This window comes from Scomber scombrus, chromosome 6, assembly GCF_963691925.1.
Source record: "Scomber scombrus chromosome 6, fScoSco1.1, whole genome shotgun sequence".
NCBI lineage: Eukaryota > Metazoa > Chordata > Actinopteri > Scombriformes > Scombridae > Scomber > Scomber scombrus.
This window is the reverse complement of record NC_084975.1, coordinates 1,231,706-1,251,250: the sequence shown is the minus strand read 5'-3', so window position 1 is coordinate 1,251,250 and position 19,545 is coordinate 1,231,706. Positions and strand designations below refer to the sequence as shown.

Sequence of the window (19,545 nt, the reverse complement as noted above, 5' to 3'; positions counted from 1 at the left end):
TCAGTGAAGGTTAAAAACATGGTGATGAGCAGTGAGAGCCTCCATGAATAAAAACACAGGAAAAAGTCACATTTAAAGTCTGTGTAAAGTAAGAATAAATATGTGTTCTGAGTTTGACATACCACAGTAAAGTGTGTGGTTAACCACCCTGCCAAATTTGAATGATTAAAAAAATCGCCAAATATATGAAATTAGGCTTCAAAGTTGTGTAAAAGTCTGCCTATTTCTCTGCTCCCAAACGCTGTGGGAGTGCCCGCCTAGTCCGCTGAAGCCCCACCCCCTACCAAGTGTCACCTGTCAATCAAAGTCACCACCTCTACCAGAAACATGGACGCTAGGTCTGAGAGCTTTCTGCTGCTAACTCAGCTGCTAGCTCGGCGGCTAACTCGGCAGCTAGCTCAGCGGCTAACTCAGCTAACTGGCTAACTGTAGACTGTAGTAGTAGTAGTGTACGCTGAATATATTTATACCTACAGCAGCAGGGCGGGTTTATGCCAATCATTTTCAGACCCGCCCATTAAATCCAGAACACAGAAATCTTGAAACACAGTTTGTGAAGCCTAGCTCCACAATTCAAATCTAAATGGTTGAAATGCTTTTTACACATTTTTTAGAAATACATTTATGACCTATTTAATGTGTTTAGAAGAAAATGTCTGAATTCACTTTACACGGTCTTTAAAATAAAGTGTTGAATATCGTTATTATCGTATGTCAGCTGATCTCTGAGCAGCTCAGAAACATGGAGACAAAAACATGAAGAATTACAACATCTGACACATGAAGTCTGAAATGACTTCTGACTATTTCACGTCACACAACTCAGCTGTGGATTCAACAACCCAAAGTCCAGCATAGAGAGGCTGAGTGAATGTGGTCTGGACTCTGTGGAGGAGAGTCATGGTTTCAGAGACGCTGTAGAAGGACAGAATACCTGCTCTGTGATCCAGGTACACTCCGACTCTGGAGGAACCAGGACCTGAGACACGAGTATTAATGTTATTGAAACAAAATGCATACCTGTTAGTGTCACACCATAAAGACCAAGATTTGTCATTACGTCCAAATATAGATTCATGTCCTGCTCTGCTGATATTCTTGTATGCGACTGCTACCTCAACTCCTGTTCCCCTCCACTCCACCTCCCAGTAACAACGTCCAGTCAGACTCTCTCTACTCAGGACCTGAACATTATAACCAGTGAATCTGTCTGTGTGACTACAATAAGACTGTTGTATTCCTTCCCATTCTACTTTTCTGTTCCCCTCAGATAATAACAGATATGTGTTTACTGTGTTTGGATCCAGAGTGATTTCACATGAATATTTTAAGAACTCAGCTCTGGTCTTGGGCTCTGGTTCTGACAGTAAAACCTTCACTTCAGTCACTGCCAGTGAGATGTTTGACCATTTGTCCCTCAGGATGTCCTGTAGTAGATCTCTGAGCTTTGACACAGCTGCTGTCACATCCTCAAAGTATCTCAGAGGACGGATATTGATGCTGGATGAGTCTGTAGGTTCACTGAGTTGTGACACTGAGGGGTAGTTGTGTAGAAACTGGTTGTGATCCTCTGTGTGTGAGAACTGCTTCAGTTCAGCGTCTTTCCTCTTCAGCTCAGTGATCTCCTGCTGCAGCTTCTCCTGAAGCTCTTTGACTCCACTCACTTCAGTTTCCTGCTGGGATCTGATCTGCTGCTTCACATCAGAGCTTCTTTTCTGGAGGAGACGGATCAGCTGAGTGAAGGTCTTCTCACTGTCCTCCACTGCTTTATCAGCAGAGAGACTGACGGCCTCCACCTCCTGTTGAAGCAGCTTCACATCTTTCTCTCTGTCCTGGATTCTCTGCTGGATGTTTAGTCGACTCACCTCGAGCTCTCTCTGCCTCTCAGTCCTTTCTGCTGCAGCTGGGACTGTGTCGTGGCCTTTATGTTCATCCATAGTGCACAGATAACAGATACTCTTCTTATCTGTACGGCAGAATATCTTCATCACCTCATCATGACGAGAGCAGATGTTCTCCTGGAGCTTCTCCGAGGGCTGCACCAGCTTGTGTTTCTTAAATTGACCAACAGTGTAATGAGGCTGGAGGTGATTCTCACAGTAAGAGACCAGACACTGCATACAGGACTTGAAGGCTTTCAGCTTCCTCCCAGTGCAGACATCACAGGCCACATCTTCAGGTCCAGCATAGCAGTGATCAGCAGGAGCAGCTTGGAGTCCAGTCTTTTTCAGCTGCTCCACTAAAGCTGCTAACATGGTGTTTTTCTTCAGGACAGGCCTCAGTGTGAAGGCCTCTCTGCACTGAGGGCAGCTGTAGATCTTCCTCTGATCCTCTCCATCCCAGAATCCTTTAATACAGCTCATACAGTAGCTGTGTCCACAGGGAATAGCCACCGGATCCTTCAGTAGATCCAGACAGATCGAACAGCTGATCGAGTCTCGGTCCAGCTGATCTTTCTGCGCCATTTCAGCTCTCAGAGGCAACGACTGTCTGAGCTTCACTTCCTGATAAACGAAACAGGTTTGAACTGATCTAAACACGTCATTCTGCTGAAAGCAGTCTGACAGGTCTGTGCTGCGTCACATGTTGGTTACACCCACCTTCAAACTGTAGCTCTGAGGGGAGGGAACAAGGAAATGTGATCTCAGAGTGGAGCTTGTTGTGTTTAAAGAACAGAGACGGTTGTCAGGACGAGGAGCCGCACTGTGGATTCAAACTGTTTCTTCATTTACAGTAAAGTCTCAGTTAAAAGCTGCTCAACATTTAACTGTACTGCAACAGATTTCATGTTTTAATCATGTTGTTTGATGTGTTTGAAATACAAGCATTTATTCATTCACTCATTTTTCATACTGCTTAACTTCTAGAAAGTCACAGAGGAAATACAAGAAGGTAAAACCAAAGTTCATCTTATCAAGAAACTGCTGATAAATGTTGACCTTTAACAGTCAAATGATCCTCTGTAGAAACTATCAGCAGCAGCACTGGAAGAAATACTCAGATACTTTAGGCAAGGCAAGGCAGTTATATTTATATAGCGCATTTCATACACAGTGGCAACTCAATGTGCTTTACATAAAACAAACATTCAACAGATAATAAAAACAAAGTACAGAAACATAGAAAGAGAGAGAAATAAAATACTATAATAGAGCATTAAACATAAGATTGCAGCATAAAATAATGATTTGCTTTAAAATCATTAAAAGGACATAGAGTGCAAATGAAAGATTAAAATTTAAAGTGCTTTGAAAGAGCTCAATCATAAGCACAGGAGAAGAGAAGTGTTTTTAACCTGGATTTAAAAATATTCACAGTTGGGGCTGATTTCAGTTCTGCTGGTAATTTGTTCCAGTTGTGTGCAGCATAACAGCTAAAAGCTGCTTCACCATGTTTAGTCTGAACTCTGGGCTCCTCTATCTGACCTGAGTCAGTAGATCTCAGAGCTCTACTGGGTTTATATTCTACTAACATGTCATTCATGTATTCTGGACCTAAACCATTCAGTGATTTGTAGACCAGTAGCATAACTTTACTGCAGTATAAGTACTAATACAGCAGAGTAAAAATACCACAGCTAAAAGTCCTGCATTGAAAAGTCCTACTACAGTAAAAGTACTGCAGTATTATGAGTGATGTAGTATGCAGTATAACAGTTTTGTTTTACTTTTACTGTAATACTGCATACTACATCACTCATAATACTGCAGTACTTTTACTGTAATACTGCATACTACATCACTCATAATACTGCAGTACTTTTACTGTAATACTGCATGCTACATCACTCATAATACTGCAGTACTTTTACTGTAATACTGCATACTACATCACTATAATACTGCAGTACTTTTACTGTAATACTGCATACTACATCGCTCATAATACTGCAGTACTTTTACTGTAATACTGCATACTACATCACTATAATACTGCAGTACTTTTACTGTAATACTGCATACTACATCACTCATAATACTGCAGTACTTTTACTGTAATATAAGTAAAAGTAGAGTATTAAAAAAAAAGTAAAAGTATTACCAGCAAGTTTAAATAAAGGTGCAGTGTGTGAGATTTAGTGACATCTAGTGGTGAGTGACATCTAGTGGTGAGATTGTAGATTGCAGCCAACTGAATGCTGGAGGTGGAGCTCGTTTAAACTGCTGTATGAGGGTCAAAGATAAATCTGAGAGGTGTTGGGATGATAGATTGAAAAGAGGTAACTAAATACTAACACTAAATATTTATATATAATAATTTGGGCTTTGGGCCTGAAGCAGTTATTTATGTGAAACCATGTGAGGGGAAATGTCTCTTTGGTGGAACAGCAAACAACTCAGAGACATAAAACATGACAAAGAGACACAAATACAGACTGATATTTTTCATAATCAGCTGCTAATTTTCTCATTTTCATTATTTATGGGTTTGTTTTTTTTCTATTAAAAGAGACCAGAGATTAATTCTGGGTATTTTTGGGGCACCACTGAACACTGAATAAGATAACTGAGAGTATATTTTTAAGTAAAATTAGTATTAACTATAATAACCTTGCTGCTTTTAGTAAAGGATTTTTAATATGTTGTCCATCACTCTTATTGATATAATACAACATAACAGTCAGCTAACTGAACTGTCTGTGTAGAGAAACATAAAGGCGACAAAATACTAATATTTAGTTTCAACAGTGTCCCTACCATTTAGGGCAGGTAGTCTCGGCACTTCCGGTGGCAACTCCAGCTGCCGGATGATCTGTCGAGGCTGCTGCCAAAGAATAAAACTACCAATGTACTAAATAACTAATTACTATATAATATAGTTCAGAGAATACCTTAAATTGAAGGAAAGTGACAGAATGCATGACGCTTGCATTGTGACCGATGAGCTTTTGCGTCCGTTCACAAAATGCTAAAAGATATCAGTATGTCAGAACATATCTCTGTCTAGCAATTAATGTTGATACATATCATTGCGCAAGTAAATTCGGGACCTTTTCTAGTGGGTAGGTGTAATACCTATGTATACTACACTACTGATGTGTGCGTTCGTCAAATTTCACTATGCCATCTCTTAGCACCTGGTTCTGGTATGCTGTGAGCGTGGCACATCGCTCATAGAGCTCTGTATATCTCAAACATTTTATTTTTGTATAAGAAAAAAACTGCGCATTACTTTGGAGCTGGGCCCCCCTAAACATAAAATCCTAGTGGCGTCCCTGCAGGTCACATTAAAGGTGGAAAAGTTCTGAAATGATTCATCTTGGTCTCTTATTTTACATCAGAAAACCAGACATTTTAACAGGAGTGTGTAGACTTTTTAGTGCATTATATTTACCTGTATATTATATTTACCCAATTCTGAGTGTAAATATATCCGCTGTAGTGTCCCTACAAAAAACCTTTTCCTTTTTTTAAAATACCATCAGTTTTTCTAACAGACCCATATATCTACTTATATTTGTTTATATGTGTTAACTTTTCATTGATTTTACACACAATAATACATTCATTTTCTTCCTGGGTCAGGTCAAACAGGGATATCTGTCATTTTCAGCTAATATTATAATCACAACTCGGAGTTCTGGATCAAACATTTTTTTATTGGGAATATTTTTTATCCTGCTGGTTAAAACGTTTCTGAGGATTCAGGAAACACACAGTGAAAAACATTAAATCCTATTACTGCTGGCAAAAAAAGTGCAACACAAAGAACTTTTAGTCATATGAATGATACGAGGGCTGAGGATATTGTTTAGATAAATTATCGATTGTACAGAAAAATGGAAACACTCAAACAGAAAATAATCAGAGATAAAAAATCCCAGCGGGCTCTGATCACCCTCTGATGCTGAACTGGTTTTGTGAAACCGAAAACTCAAGAGTTTCCTTTCGCCTCTGAGTTTTCACTAACCCTGATTTCTGAAACATACCCCAGGTTTGAATTTAGCCTCAATAATCGTTTAAGTATCTCAGAGAAAAACTGAACTATTTGTCAGCAAACCAACCTTACACAGCGCTTTACACAAAACTAACAAACATACAGCAAGAAAATGAAGCAGAAAACACACAGAAGATATAAAACTAAATAAGTGGTAGATCTGTGGATAAAAGACTTATCAGACAGGTTGATCCAGAGCCCTGACAGCAAAGAACAGGCTCCATATTTATCTGTGCTGATAATCAGCACTAATTCATTTCCCTCCACTCAGTGTGAAGTTAGAGAAAAACTAATGGTGGCTTTATTTATTGAATGATTCATGTGTTTAAACTGCTGATGGAGCTGTAAGGACACATATGTCAACAGGAGGTTCAGCTGGAGATGAGTTGGACAGTGGAGAAGATACATTTCATGTTTTTAATCAAGTTGTGTCCGTTTGCATCATTATCGCTGTGTGTAGTGTTGTACAATACATGCAAGATGCTGCACTGATGTAGAAAACTAGATGGAAAGGATGTGATTGGATAGCGCTGGATCACATGATCTCACCTAAAAGTTTAAATGATATAGTTATTGATTAAGACAGCTAATTGGCTGAGCAGTGTTTACTTACAGACTGATGCAAATGATTTGTTAAATATGGTTATAAGATATAAATGATTCATCTTGACATCATCATTATGCAAATAAAGGCTGGATACCTTTAATATTTACACACTGAGACTCTCTGAAATGTAATGTGGAGCCTTTAAAAGTGATCAATCAAATGTTAAACAATGGTAAACAAACAGGTAAGCAGTGAAGTGATGATAGAAATGGAGTTAACTCTCAGTGTGATTCTGAGACGCTTGATAAATATGAGCCAAGGCTCACAGTCTGACTTATAACACTTGTTTTTATCTTTATCTGCATCAAACTGCTCATGTACAACACATCTGTAAAGTGCTGACTTCAGCTAAATCCAGAGATAACTTTTCAGTTTGTAGTCAGTTAAGAGACTTAAGTGAAGACGACAAAATCCAAATCCAGACTCCAGATGGATCATCAGGATCCAGCTGATCCTCTCTCAACACTCCTGGATGTTCACTCACTGTCTGATGGCCACCATCTGATGAGAGAAGAAGAAAGAACAGAGGAGATAAATGAGCTGTCAGTCAGTGATGCAGCACATCCAGTATAAAGAGCAGCAGGGACTTCAGTCCTGTTCAGACCAGAAGTGGAACAGCTGTGCAGCGTAGCTTGCTTCCTTTCAGCTCTCATGTTAACGTGTTGGAGTGAACACACTGAGCTCCAAGCTCACACACCTGCACACACTTTTACTATCAAGTGTGTTTCCTCTGCAGATTTCACTCAAGTACAGAGAGGAAATAAAGTGCTGAGAGTCATGAACACATCATTACTGCAGAAACAGAGACATTCACTCATCAGTTTACTGTTTATGGTTGGAGGTTCACCAGGAAATACTGGATCTTTGCTTTGATACTGACTGTGTTTAATACTAAACTGCTGAAACCAGCACACACTGACTCCAAGTCTCTACTTACCTCAGAGTCTTCAGTCTGCAGTCTGGACTCTGCTGAAGATCAATCAGATGCTTCACATCTGAATACTTCAGGTTGTTTTTACTCAGATTCAGCTCTCTGAGATGGGAGGGGTTGGACTTCAGAGTTGAGGCCAAATAATCACAGCTGATCTCTGACAAACTGCAGTTCTGCAATCTGAATGAAGAATAAAAGATGTGAGTTTAGAAGGCTGGAATAGCTTATCAACATTTCCAAGGTGAACACATTGTGTTTCTTCAACATGTGACAAAGCTGCCACCTCATTGGTTCTTTGTCCAGGATTTTGATTGGCTGCTTATATAGTGATATGATGGGTTTTATAGTTGATTGTGAGGCTTGTGACCAGGTAGTGATGCAGTATGACAGCTGAGACAATATCATGGTATGTAGATACTTTCTGATGAGTCTGAAGCAGTTGACATTTGATTGAACCTTTTTTTAGGATATTATTCACTTGTTGATCAAATGTTAGACGTGAGTCTAAGATGATTCACAAAAGTGGGAATGTTGGGTCTCTTTAAAATTAAAACCTGAAGAGTATGGTTTAGAACCTGCTCTATGTGGAAAGTGCCTTGAGATAACTTTGTTGTGATTTGGCGCTATACAAATAAAGATTGATTGATTGATTGATTGATTGAAGAACTTGATATTATCAACCTCAATAATCTCAGCACAGAAGTAAGAAATGGTGTCTGACCTCAGAGTCTCCAGTCTACAGTTTGGACTCTCCAGTCCAGCAGACAGATGCTTCACTCCTAAATCCTGCAGCTTGTTTCCACTCAGATCCAGCTCTCTGAGATGGGAGGAGTTGGACTTCAGAGCTGAGACCAGAGAAGCACAGCTGATCTCTGACAAACTGCAGTGATACAATCTGCATAAAGAATAAAAGATGTGAGTTTAGAAGACAAAGTTCCTGTTTGAAATCATTCAGTGTTTCATAAACTGTTCAGATGTGAAGAAGGTTTAGAAGCTGCTGAACAGCCTTCAGATGATCTGAGAGGAGCTGAAAATAGAAAGACAACCTGCAGCAACCTGCAGCTCATAAATCTTAATAAAGAATAAAAGATGTAAGTTTAGAGGACAAAATTCATGGTTTCACTTTACTAGTTTACTAATCTATTTATTTTGTGCAGTATTTTATAGTTATATTTATTGTTTGTATTATCTTTTATTATTTATATTTATTTTATTTATGATCATTATTAATTCTATTCTATTTTATTCTCTCAACATTTTACTGTTGATCATTATCATTTATTATCATTTTCCTAGTTTACTAATGTATTTTGTGTACTACTTCCCAGTTTTATTTATTTGTTATTTTTATTGTTTGTATTATCTTTTAGTATTTATATTTCATCATCAGTATTAACTTCCCATGTTATTGTTATATTATTCAATTAACCTTTTGTGTTTTTTTTTATTGTTTTGGTGTTCATTAGTCTCTACATCCATTTTAACATTCTACATTTTGTCAGTCACTTGTAAAACACTTTGAACTGTATTTTTTCTTTTTGAAAGGAGCTTTATAAATAAAGTTTTATTAAATTGATTGATTGATTGAATGTAGAAGTTTATAAAATGTAAACTATAGAAAGCTGAAGCCAACAGGATGCAGGTTAAAAACAGTCAAATCCAGACAGTGAAAAAGAGCTCTCATTAATATGAATGACAACATGCTGCTACTTCAATAAAGATGTAGTGACTTCACCTCCTAAACTCTGCAGCTCCACCACTGACTCCATCTATACTCATGTTGTGCAGACAAACACTAGTTAAAAAGACATTTATTTCACTTTCTGCTCAACATCCAAAAGTTTAGAAAGATACCAAATATGTCAGGATGGATTTTGGAGAAACTCCAGAAATCTACAATATTTCTATTTTATGGAAAGATGAAACCATAAAAATCACCTCATCTTTGGTTTAAGAAGTTCAGAGTCAATCAGCCAGTGTTGGATTTTGAATGTTTTATTAAATATGTTTTAAATATGAAGCTCAACAAGATGCTCAGTGTGGATCAGCATCAAAATCTATATGGTCAAATCCCATCAAAACTGGAAAGATTCAAACTAAGATTTGAATGTTTGAAAGTATGTTTTTAAAGTGTTAACTATGGTTTAAAATGAATATGTGAAAACAACATGTGAATGTGTAAATGTGAAGAGGATTTGAGCTCATAAACATCATCCTTGTGTCTGCAGTTTAGTGTCACCACAGCTGTCACATCATATTCACTTTATGTGATTTGACATGGACATCACAATAGCATTGGAACTGTAACATACAATTATGCAGCAGATGCACTGGATTTAGTGTTTGCAGCTAAACACTGATTTACATCACCTGACCACAGGAGACTTTAACAAAAGTTAAAATAGAAAAAAGAAGAGAAAACATTTTGATTGGCTACTTATATAGGCAAGGCAAGGCAGTTTTATTTATATAGCGCATTTCATACACAGTGGCAACTCAATATGCTTTACATAAAACAAACATTTTACAGAAAAAATTGGAAATAAAAAAAAACTTAAAAACATGGAATTTGAGAAATAAAAATAAAACCCAATAATAGTAAACACATACTCCCCCCCCCCCCCCCCATTCAATCATTAAAAGGACAGAGTGCAAACGAAAGATTAAAATTTTAAGTGCTTTGAAATAAAGAGCTCAATCATAAGCACAGGAGAAGAGAAGTATTTGTAACCTGGATTTAAAAATATTCACAGTTGGGGCTGATTTCAGTTCTGCTGGTAATTTGTTCCAGTTGTGTGCAGCATAACAGCTAAAAGCTGCTTCACCATGTTTAGTCTGAACTCTGGGTTCCACTATCTGACCTGAGTCAGTAGATATCAGAGCCCTACTGGGTTTATATTGTACTAACATGTCATTCATGTATTCTGGACCTAAACCGTTCAGTGATTTGTAGACCAGTAGCATAACTTTAAAATCTATTCTATAGCTGACTGGGAGCCAGTGTAAAGAATATAGTGAAATGATGGGTTTTATAGTTGATTGTGAGGCTTGTGACCAGGTAGTGATGCAGTATGACAGCTGTGACAATATCATGGCATGTAGATACTTTCTGATGAGTCTGAAGCAATTGACATTTGATTGAACCTTTTTTTAGGATATTATTCACTTGTTGATCAAATTTTAGATGTGAGTCTAAGATGATTCCCAAGTACTTGACATTTGTATACCTCAATAATCTCAGCACAGAAGTAAGAAATGGTGTCTGACCTGAGAGTCTCCAGTCTACAGTTTGGACTTTCCAGTCCAGTAGACAGACACTTCACTCCTGAATCCTGCAGCTTATTGTCACTCAGATCCAGCTTTCTGAGATGGGAGGAGTTGGACTTCAGAGCTGAGGCCAGAGAAGCACAGCTGGTCTCTGACAACCTGCAGCTCATACATCTGAATAAAGAATAAAAGATGTGAGTTTAGAAGACAAAATTCATGGTTTCACTTTACTAGTTTACTAATCTATTTATTTTGTGCAGTATTTCAGTTATATTTATTGTTTGTATTATTTTTTATTATTTATATTTTATCATCAGTTTTTTTGACCTAATTATTTATTTCTGATTCATTGTTTGTACAGATGACTGTTGTAACATATGTAGTGTTTGTGGTTTGGGATGGAGGGAGAGCCCTTATATGTGTGTCCATGTTATTATCATTATTATTATTAAATATGTAGTGATTTATTTATGAATGTATTTTCATTAATTAATTCATTTATTTATTGGTTAAACATTTGTTAATTTCCTTGTTTTGTTATCTTCTCTTCCTTTTACGCCCTGATTTCTTTCAAGTTCTTTGGCCTCAATCTAGCAGCTAATATAGTATGGAGTTTATTCCCTATCTTGATTCAAGAGCATATTAAATGGATTTGAGATCAGTATTTATTGATTTCATGCTCAGATTTTGTGATATTTACTCTCAAAATTTTTTAGTGCACATCATAACAACTTGATTTCCACAAAGTCGACATTTTACACATCGTGCTGCTCTAACTGAACCATTAACAACAAATAACCACTGCAGACACACAGCACAGTGTACATGTTCACTGAGCAAAGGTACAAATACAAAGATTGAATTATAATTAATCAAATATTGATTATTTATCATTAAAAAGTGGATCAGCATAATATCAACTTTATGTCTGCAGGTTAGTGTCACCACAACTGTCACATCATATTAATTTCAGCACATATGTAAGAGATGTGTCTGACCCCAGAGTCTCCAGTCTACAGTTTGGACTCTCCAGTACAGCAGACATATGCTTCACTCCTAAATCCTGCAGCTCGTTTTTACTCAGATCCAGCTCTCTGAGATGGGAGGTGTTGGTCTTCAGAGCTGAGATCAGAGAAGCACAGCTGATCTCTGACAAACTGCAACACTTCAATCTGAATGAAGAATAAAAGATGTAGATCAAAATCCATTTATAATCCAATCAGATGTGTTCAGGTTTTAAATGTGTAGTTCAACAGTATTTTGTCCTGATCGTTGAAGTTTTACCTAAAATGAGCAGAGTTTGACTTTGATCTGTATGATCAATGTGTGTGTGTGTGTGTGTGTGTGTGTGTGTGTGTGTGTGTGTGTGTGTGTGTGTGTGTGTGTGTGTGTGTGTTCTGAAGGATCAATATCAATGATCAGACATTCATTAAAACACATTAAAGAATATAATAAAGAAATATTTCTCCTTCATCAAGTAAACTTGATGAGTTTCAAACAGATATGAGTTGAGAGGATCTTCTGTATACAGATGTGACTCTTTACCAACAATTATAAACATTCATTTAACAACTAACAGTGAACATTTTCTACACTTTCTTTAAACTTTGTACAGCAACACAATAAAATATGGAAATAAAAATGAACTTCATGGATGTAAGTTATGTATGTACAAAAATTAGTGTCAGCTGTTAAACATTAAGATCAACAATGGTAACAGACAGTCAGTGAACTGACCTCAGAGCCTCCAGTCTACAGTTTGGACTCTCCAGTCCAGCAGACAGACGCTTCACTGCTGAATCTTTCAGCTTGTTGTCACTCAGGTCCAGCTCTGTGAGATGGGAGGGGTTGGACTTCAGAGCTGAGGCCACAACTTCACAGTGAGTCTCTGAGAGTCTACAGTCAGTTAGTCTGTGATGACAGATAATATATAATACACACTTTAATATTAAATATAGATTTTAGCCATTTTGGGCGCGTGGGTGGTTGGGTGGTTGGTGTGCATGCCGTATGCGCGGCCAACCCCGGTTCGGGTCCCGGTCGGGGATCCTTTGCTGCGTGTCACACCGCCCTCTCTCTCCTGTTTCCTGTCTGTCTACTGTTAAATAAAGGCATCTGTGCCGAGAAGATTCCAGGAAACATGTTTTTGGACGTCTTTTCCTTTCAGGCATAATCTGAAGTGACGTCAGCTGTCAGTCTGCAGCTGTTAACAGCTCTTTAGTGTCTTTTGATGTGCTGGACTTTAAATGTGATGTAGTGTTAAACATGAATAAGGGTGTACAGTTAGCACTGCCAGCACAGTGATGTAGTGATGTCCTCCAACATGACAAAAGAGAAGGTGAAATATCTCTGCATGTTTCTCCTGAAATAAACTGTTTGATAAACATCTGCAGGTTATATTGGGAACAGATCCATCAGACCAGTTTGTAACTGCTCACACACTGAATGCACATTTCTACTTTTTAAAATCTATTCATTATTTACATCTGCATTCATTGATATTCTGTTTGTAATTCATGATTTAATAATCCATGTTATGATGAGAATGTCTCATAATGTGAAGGAATAATTGAGGCCAGTAGCTTCTATGTTTTAAGGAAAGAGGAAATGTGTAAATCTATCTTCCATCAAATGTGACTTTGTGCCTTGTCACAGTCTCTGAGTGAGTCTGGCTCTATGTACAAACCTGAACAAAATCTTAAGACTGGGGGAAAATTACAAGTATCATAACCAGGTTGTAAGTAGAGCTTCTAAATGCAAAAAGAAGAAACTGGAGCAAGAGATAAAAATACATTGAGTGGGCAATTTATTGAAAACTTCATTTAAACTCAAACAGGCTGTTCACCAGCTGATCAAAAGTTTAAGGCCATAGCCTTAAAAGGTCAAAATCTGCGCTAAAATCTGGCTTTCATGTCATTTTCTGTCGGACATTCACACTGTCATGACCTCCTGATGGCAAAGGCAAAAAGGCTTTCTGTCTTTGAACGTGGCAGGATTGTTGAGCTGCACAAGCAAGGCCTCTCGGAACACGCCATCGCTGTCGAGGTTGGACCCAGTAAGACAGTCATTTCTAAATTTCCTGAGATCTGACCTTCCTAAGATCCTGAGGGTTATGGGACAAAAAAGTCAAGTGGTAGACCCAAAATAATGTCACCAATGCTGAGCTGGAGGATCCTACAGGTTGTCCATGAAGACACAGGCCAATCCTCGACCCAAAGGGCTTAAAGAACCAAAAACGTCTTCAAAGACCACGTCTCCTCCCACGCCACAAACTTGCCGTTTGGACTTTGCAAGGGAGCACCAAACATGGTACATTGAAAAGTGGAAGGAAAAAGCAACCCGGATCATGATGGAGCCTCCTCCAGTAGAAAACATCTCCAGACAGACGGTTGCCTTGGAAACATGCTCAGCATCACTGATGTTACATTGGCAAAAAAAGAAAGTGCAACACAAAGAATTTGTTCTGAACTGAGAACATGTCCACGGTGTGTCGTATAGACGATACGAGGTTTGAGAATATTGTTCAGGTAAATGATCTATTGTACAGAAAAATGGAGACACTCAAACAGAAAATCATCAGAGATAAAAACATCCCAGCGGGGTCTGATCACACTCTGATGGAGATTTCTGCTTAGTATTCATTATCAACTAACTCTTCAAGAAGAAGACACACCATGTCTGACAGCTCCTTCAGTCTGCAGGCTTCAACTAAACAGGAAGAGACAAATGTTGAGGATATAAATAAAATCATCAGTGAGTTATCTGAAACAACGGTGGTGTTTGGCCCTCAGACGTGTCTGGGACTTCCAGAGAAGGTACAGCGAAGCAATAGTAGTGATCTCAGCCATGGTTGACGAGAGAAGAAGCAATGCTGTTGTTATGTAGTGAAAATGGGCAGGTTCGCTCGAAAATGGGCGTGCTCACTACTCGCGCGATGACGCAAATTTACACAAAATGGTCATGCGTCAAAACTCGAGCGATAGCGCGACAGATTCTCGTTTGTCACGCGACAAATTCGCGTTCATCGCATTTGGTGTGAACACCCCTTAAGTCAGAGTGGTCGTGTGCACATCCACAAACCCTCAGTGGGATCGGTGCTGGATACTAAATCTATTCAACTGTGATACAAGGAGAACTCACACACTGGAATCACAGCTCCATTTAATTTAACTGGAACATTTCCAGCGACTACAGGTCTTCCTCAGGCAGATACCCACAGGAGGGAAATGAAGGATATATACTGTATATCTAAATGTCCAGTGGCATCCTCATCTAATCACATTCATATGTGTCAAGATATCCTCATCACCAGGAAAATAACAACATGAGTGTGAATAGAAATGTGTGTTTGACTTGTGATGAGGATATCTTGACACGTGTGAATGTGTTTGCAGGTTCTCCTTGTAGTGAAACACTACTCATGTATAACTTTTGCAACAAGTTGTAACACATGTTTAACACTTTTATAGTGTGCATGTGTGAATCTTTACTGTAATACTGATGCTTCAGATGAGAAAGCAGCTTTATAATGTTGATAATCACATCTGGACTTACCGAGCCTTTCTGCAGTTCCTCACAGCTGGGATCAGTCTCTGTTTTCCCTCCAGTGATGTTTTGTACTTCTTCAGGTCCAACTCATCCAGAACCTCCTCTGACATCTGCAGCATGTAGGCCAGAGCTGAGCAGTGGATCTCAGAGAGTTCCTTCTTTGATCTGTTCTCTGACTTCAGGAACTCTTGGATCTCATGATGTACTAAGCGGTCGTTCATCTCCGTCAGACAGTGGAAGATGTTGATGCTTCTGTCAGGAGAGATATTCTCACTGTTCATCTTCTTCAGGTTTTTGATGACTCTCTGGATGAGTTTTGGACTGTTGTCTGTCTGACCCAGCAGGCCTCCTAAGAGACTCTGGTTGGACTCCAGAGAGAGGCCATGAAGGAAGCGGACATACAGGTCCAGGTGGCCGTTTTCACTTCTGAGAGATTTCTCCATGGCTCCCTTCAGGAAGTCATCCAGAGATGAGTAACTGTAGTCTTCTCCCAGGAAGTCCTCGAGTACCTTTGTCTTCCTGCTGGTGTAACAGTGGTACATGTAGACTGCAGCCAGAAACTCCTGAATGCTCAGATGAACAAAGCTGTAGACTGTTTTCTGGAAGATCACACTCTCTCTTTTGAAGATCTGTGTACACACTCCTGATAACACCGAGGCCTCTGTGACATCAAGACCACACTGCTCCAGGTCTTCTTGGTAGAACATGATGTTTCCTTTCTCCAGTTGTTCAAACGCCAGCCTCCCCAGCTTCAGAAGAAGTTTCCTGTCAGCCTTCGTCAGCTCCTGTGGACTCGTCTCATGTCCCTCATCATACTTGTTCTTCTTCCTCTTTGTCTGAACCAGCAGGAAGTGTGAGTACAGGTCAGTCAGGGTCTCGGGCAGCTCTCCTCTCTGGTCTGTAGTCAACATGTGGTCCAGAACTGTAGCAGTGATCCAGCAGAAGACTGGGATGTGACACATGATGTGGAGGCTCCTGGATGTCTTGATGTGTGAGATGAATGTGCTGGACTGCTCTTCATCACTGAATCTCCTCCTGAAGTACTCCTCCTTCTGGGCGTCAGTGAAGCCTCGTACTTCTGTTACCCTGTCCACACATGAAGGAGGGATCTGATTGGCTGCTGCAGGTCGGGAAGTTATCCAGATGAGAGCCGAGGGAAGCAGCTTCCCCTTGATGAGGTTTGTCAACAGCACGCTGACTGATGACTTCTGTGTGACATCAGACACGACCTCACTGTTGTTGAAATCCAGTGAAAGTCTGCTTTCATCCAGGCCGTCAAAGATGAACAGAACTTTACAGACAGCGAGCTTCTCTGCTGTGAGCTTCTGTAATGTTGGATAGAAAACATGGATCAGCATTAGCAGACTGTACTTCTTATCTTTGATCAAGTTCAGCGACCTGAACGAAAGCAGAATCAGCAGACTGATATCTTGGTTGTTGGAGCGCTGTGCCCAGTCCAGAGTGAACTTCAGCACTGAGAAGGTTTTTCCAACGCCAGCGACGCCGTTCATCAGAACCACTCTGACTCTGTGTAAGACTTCACAGATGTCCTGATCCTTGGTTGGAGCATCATGGAGGGTCTTCATCTCGAAAGCTGTTTCAAGCTGCCTCACCTCATGTTGGGTATTAACCTCTTCAGTTACCTGTTGGTCAGGTAAGACTTTAAAGATGTCCTGACACTTGATTGGAGCGTCATGTAGGGTCTTCATCTTGGAAGCTGTTTCAAGCTGCCTCACCTCATGTTGGGTATTAACCTCTTCACTCTGTCCCTCTGTGATGTAGACCTCAGTGAAGATGCTGTTGAGGAGGATTTCACTTCCTGCTTCATCAGTTCCTTGAGTCACACATTCACATGTGCTGCTCAGACTGATCTGATGTTCATCTAAAACCTCCTGGAGACCACTTTCTGCTGAAAGAGAAAAAAAAGGTAGAATGAAATAGAAATCAGTGTGACTGTTAATGTTCAGCAGGATAGAGGAGGTAGATTCCTGTTTTCAGAGATGATGAGCAGACAGATCTTCAGTCTTACTTTGTACAGTGCTGGTCTGACTGTCTGTCTGCAGGCCAGGTCTGGTTCTGGATCTTTTTCCACACTGGGGACAGGAGGAGTCTCCTGACGAAGCAGATTGGTCCCAGTATGAGATGATGCACTGTCTGCAGAACCAGTGTCCACAGCTGGTAGAGACTGGATCCTTCAGGATGTCCTGACACAAAGAACAGCAGGACAGCTGCTCCTCCACAGAAACAGCCCTCCTCTTCCTCTTCCTCTCTCTGTGGACATGAACACATTCTTAATGACACCAACCGACAGCTCACAAGCTGCATGCAGCTCTTTCCCCACACACACAGTCCAGACTGTCAGTATTTAGACACTTACACAATTTCTGTTCTTCAACCTCTGAGATTCAACACATTCAGTTTGAAATAAAATAATAAATACTACAATCACAAGAGTTTAAATTGAATTAGACAGAGACAACAATGTGCCAGCAAAGGCAGAGAAGAAGAAGAAGACTGCAAGCTAGTAAACATGTAAACAATGCAGGATTTAAAATAGATGTTTGATGAGGAGGGAAGTGGATTCAACACATTAGTTAGACCACAAGGAGACACACAATGTGTTTTGGTAAGTAAGTCAATGTGAACATGACTTTAGTCTGTTAACAAGAAAACTCCACAGGCTCCTTTAAGCTACTCTGAGACATTAAAAGTCAGGAACAATAAGCAGGAGGAAACTGAGCCAAACAGAAAAGTCCACTAGTGAAAAATAACAGACTGCTTCTCTTTTGTGTTGTGCTGCTGAACAGCACAACACAAAAAACACTGTTTCTGCTATAGTCTCTCTCCCTCTGTGTGAGTGTGATACAACAGTTTGACACATTTGACTTTTCCCAAACGTTAAATGTCAGACTCAGTTTCCTCTGCTGCAGTGGTCAGTCTGCAGTGATAAATCAGCTGCAGCAGGCTGTTTCTATACATTTACACCAACTCCTCCCATATTTAGTGTCTTTGAACAGGAACACGTTAAGACACAGTCTGTAATACATGAGACCAAACATTGTACCTGCTGCTGCAGTCCTTTAGTAAATAAGGACAGACACAGTTTGACTTGTTAGTAAATCCTTAGTAAATATCACCCTGGGTTACCTGCTGCTACTTTACATTTATTGACTGGAAAATCAAACAGCAATACCAGCCCTGTCTCTGTCTCTGGTTAACATGAACATGAAGATCTGTTGTAGATTACAGCTGAATGGAAGCTACTTCATTATTTCTTTCCACTGTGTTTCCTTCATATCTAAACTACAACCTTAATGAAAGCGTCTCACTGAATCATCTTCAGCTCAGTTTACAGTAGAAACAGTCTCTTACTTTGTGTCTGAGGGTCCAGGTTCATTACTGAAGGCTGGAGGATAATCTTTAGACCGGTCACTCTTCATAGACAGACAGCTGGATATTACAGACTCTGCTCTCTGTCTGTAGAAACAACAAATGTTTGACACACATCATTATTTCTTGTAAACAGCAGATGTAACATGAAACTGTTGAGTACCGATACCAAAACACCGGGTAACGGTCCTGGTATCGGTTCAAATGTGAAAGGTATCCAACCATTTCACTACACATTGTATTGTACACTTACGTGAGCAATAAAGAACTTTGATGTTGAACTCTTATTAGTATTATTCATCATAATGAATTCAGTCAAGACAAGAATTACAGAATTAAAGAGTAGTGTTAATAATGTAGATTATCAAATGATATTAAACTGAATCATCTTCAGCTCAGTTTACAGTAGAAACAGTCTCTTACTTTGTGTCTGAGGGTCCAGGTTCATTACTGAAGGCTGGAGGATAATCTTTAGACCGGTCACTCTTCATAGACAGACAGCTGGATATTACAGACTCTGCTCCGTCATCCTCTTCCTCCTCTTCCTCCTGTTTCTTCATCTTCTGGAGTCTGAGAGGTAAACCAGTAACACTGGAGACACACACACATACACAGTATAATAAACCCAGTCCTGCCTCTCAACTTAGTAGCTTCTTATTAGTTTACATGACTTTAACTACAACCATGTGTGTTTTCTAGTCATCACAAAGAGAAACTTTGACTCTGGTTTAAATCCAACAAACAGACTTCAGATAAACATGTGTGTGCTTCTTAACTGTGACTTCTCTCTATTTAGAGGCAGCAGTGAGTCACGTTATGAGCTGCTGATTGTTAACTTTCTGTTACTGTTTAAAACAACATGTTA

General features: G+C 39.5%; 1 protein-coding gene and 1 pseudogene across 1 annotated transcript; both read right to left on the bottom strand.

Annotated features, from left to right (window-relative positions):
- Positions 1–803: 803 nt before the first annotated feature.
- On the bottom strand, positions 804–2,465 carry LOC133981655 (tripartite motif-containing protein 16-like). Its single transcript, XM_062420461.1, has one exon. The coding sequence runs from the start codon at positions 2,463–2,465 to the stop codon at positions 804–806; it is 1,662 nt and encodes a 553-aa protein (XP_062276445.1).
- A 3,820-nt stretch (positions 2,466–6,285) lies between these two features.
- Positions 6,286–19,248, bottom strand: LOC133981637 (NLR family CARD domain-containing protein 3-like; annotated as a pseudogene).
- Between the last annotated feature and the right edge of the window lie 297 nt (positions 19,249–19,545).